We start from the raw sequence: 1,724 nt of genomic DNA on the forward strand, positions 1-1,724 counted from the left end.
ACAATCCGAATGAAATCATTAGTGTCAAAAGGATTTTTTAAGTTTTTACTTTTCATAATATTTCATTAAAACTGCTTCTACAAAACCCAGATAATATCCTCTTATTTCAATATTTTAATAGTAATATTTAATTATTTAATAGCTGTAAAAATAAGAAAATATTAAAAACAAGAACATGTATTTTAAATCAATAATATTTATTTTTTTTCAATATAAATACACAAATAAATATTATTAGAGCAATATCAATGTATAACAAATATGACATTATTATAGCTAGATTTTTATCACGAACTTAAGATTTAAGAAAATTTAATCAAATTTATGATTTTACATTGTCATTTTATATAAAATACTTAGGAAATAAATAATATGCACAACACCATTTAGTTATGTTATCTATACTATACATATATATTTTTTTATAGTGTAATTACAGGTACTTAATAAATTTTTAGCAAATTTATTAAGAGATATAGTTCAAATTTATATTTACCTACTAGATATTATCAAAACACTGGACGGACATACATATTATGGAGTTTATACAAGAGGCACTGGTGTATTTATTGAATCTGATTCGGGATTTAGGGCTGGTTCAGTGACGGATTGTAATAAAGAACCGGAAGTTGGTACTATATTGGAACTAGACGTAGATATGTCAGTTGAATTGGTAATTGTAATAACAGGAGCTGATATAGGAATATTATTTGATACTGGTGCAAACGTGGTCGTTGTTTCTGGTACGGGGCTCAATACTTCTTCCGGTACGAATGTAGGTTTTATGCCTGGTACATTAATTGTGGTTGGAATAGTAATTTGTTGTAGATTAGATAGTGGATAAGGAATTAAACGGTCTGTGGACCATTGCTTGGAAGATCCTGAATTAGGCATAAAAAGTAAAACTAATGGTTTCAGATGTGCTGGACTGTCAATAGATGGAAAAGGCTGAGAACTATCAAACGAATTCGTTGAAGGAAATGGAAGAGATATTGGTGTAGCAATGGGTATTGGAGGGAATGACAAGTAATTTGGTAAATAATTATTTGAAAGTTCGTCGTAGTTAAAAGAGCTACTTGAAAGAGGTGTTGCGGGTAGACCTGGGTCAGATATAGACGTAACTGGAACAGAATTATATTGTGGAAATGAAGTTGAATCAAGCGAAGTACTTGCAATTTGATTTAACCCATTAGAACTGCACTGTCCAGATGTTGATCCACATGAAACCGACGTGTGCGTAGTTGAATCAGAAACGGAAGAGGAAGTCGAAGTGGACGTGTGACTATGTAATGAACACGATAGGGCGCCATTCTAAGAAATATATCAATAATACATATAGGTACTCAAGATGCAATATTATTAAATAATAGTAATATTTATATTAATTAATTGTTAAGATGTTATACCTTCAGAAATAACGCTACAAAGAACACTACTAAAATTTTCAAATCAGCCATGGTGAAAAATGTGAAGCGTAAAGTGATTCCGTGCTTTAAAAACTGTCACTATAGTATTTTTGTAAGGTCTTATATACCATTAAATATCGATAATATTTTTTATCGTAACACGTTATTACACCATTTTATTATAAAATATTAAACAGATTATATTATATTTATATTTAAGATAAATGATAATATTTTATCAAGGTATCAAATATAACAATAAGAAATATTAAAATGTAAAACACACATTCATAATGTAATTATAATTCATCAAAACTC

General features: G+C 28.7%; 1 protein-coding gene across 1 annotated transcript; it reads right to left on the reverse strand.

Moving 5' to 3' along the window:
- Window positions 1-280: 280 nt before the first annotated feature.
- On the reverse strand, window positions 281-1,517 carry LOC112691654 (mucin-5AC-like). The gene is made up of 2 exons (XM_025565999.1): window positions 1,407-1,517; window positions 281-1,311 (listed from the first exon to the last, which is right to left on the reverse strand). Exons 1-2 carry the CDS (start codon window positions 1,455-1,457, stop codon window positions 544-546), a joined length of 819 nt encoding a protein of 272 aa, XP_025421784.1. The 5' UTR covers window positions 1,458-1,517; the 3' UTR covers window positions 281-543.
- Between the last annotated feature and the right edge of the window lie 207 nt (window positions 1,518-1,724).

The sequence above is a fragment of the Sipha flava genome, unplaced genomic scaffold (assembly GCF_003268045.1).
Source record: "Sipha flava isolate LNK unplaced genomic scaffold, YSA_version1 65_pilon_pilon, whole genome shotgun sequence".
In the NCBI taxonomy this organism is placed as follows: domain Eukaryota; kingdom Metazoa; phylum Arthropoda; class Insecta; order Hemiptera; family Aphididae; genus Sipha; species Sipha flava.

Bases quoted from the DNA above. Each gene is read 5' to 3' on its own strand.
- LOC112691654 (XM_025565999.1), bottom strand. From the start codon at position 1,457: ATGGCTGATTTGAAAATTTTAGTAGTGTTCTTTGTAGCGTTATTTCTG. The intron at 1,312-1,406 runs GTATAACATCTT...TATATTTCTTAG, and splicing joins TTGTAGCGTTATTTCTGAAG to AATGGCGCCCTATCGTGTTC.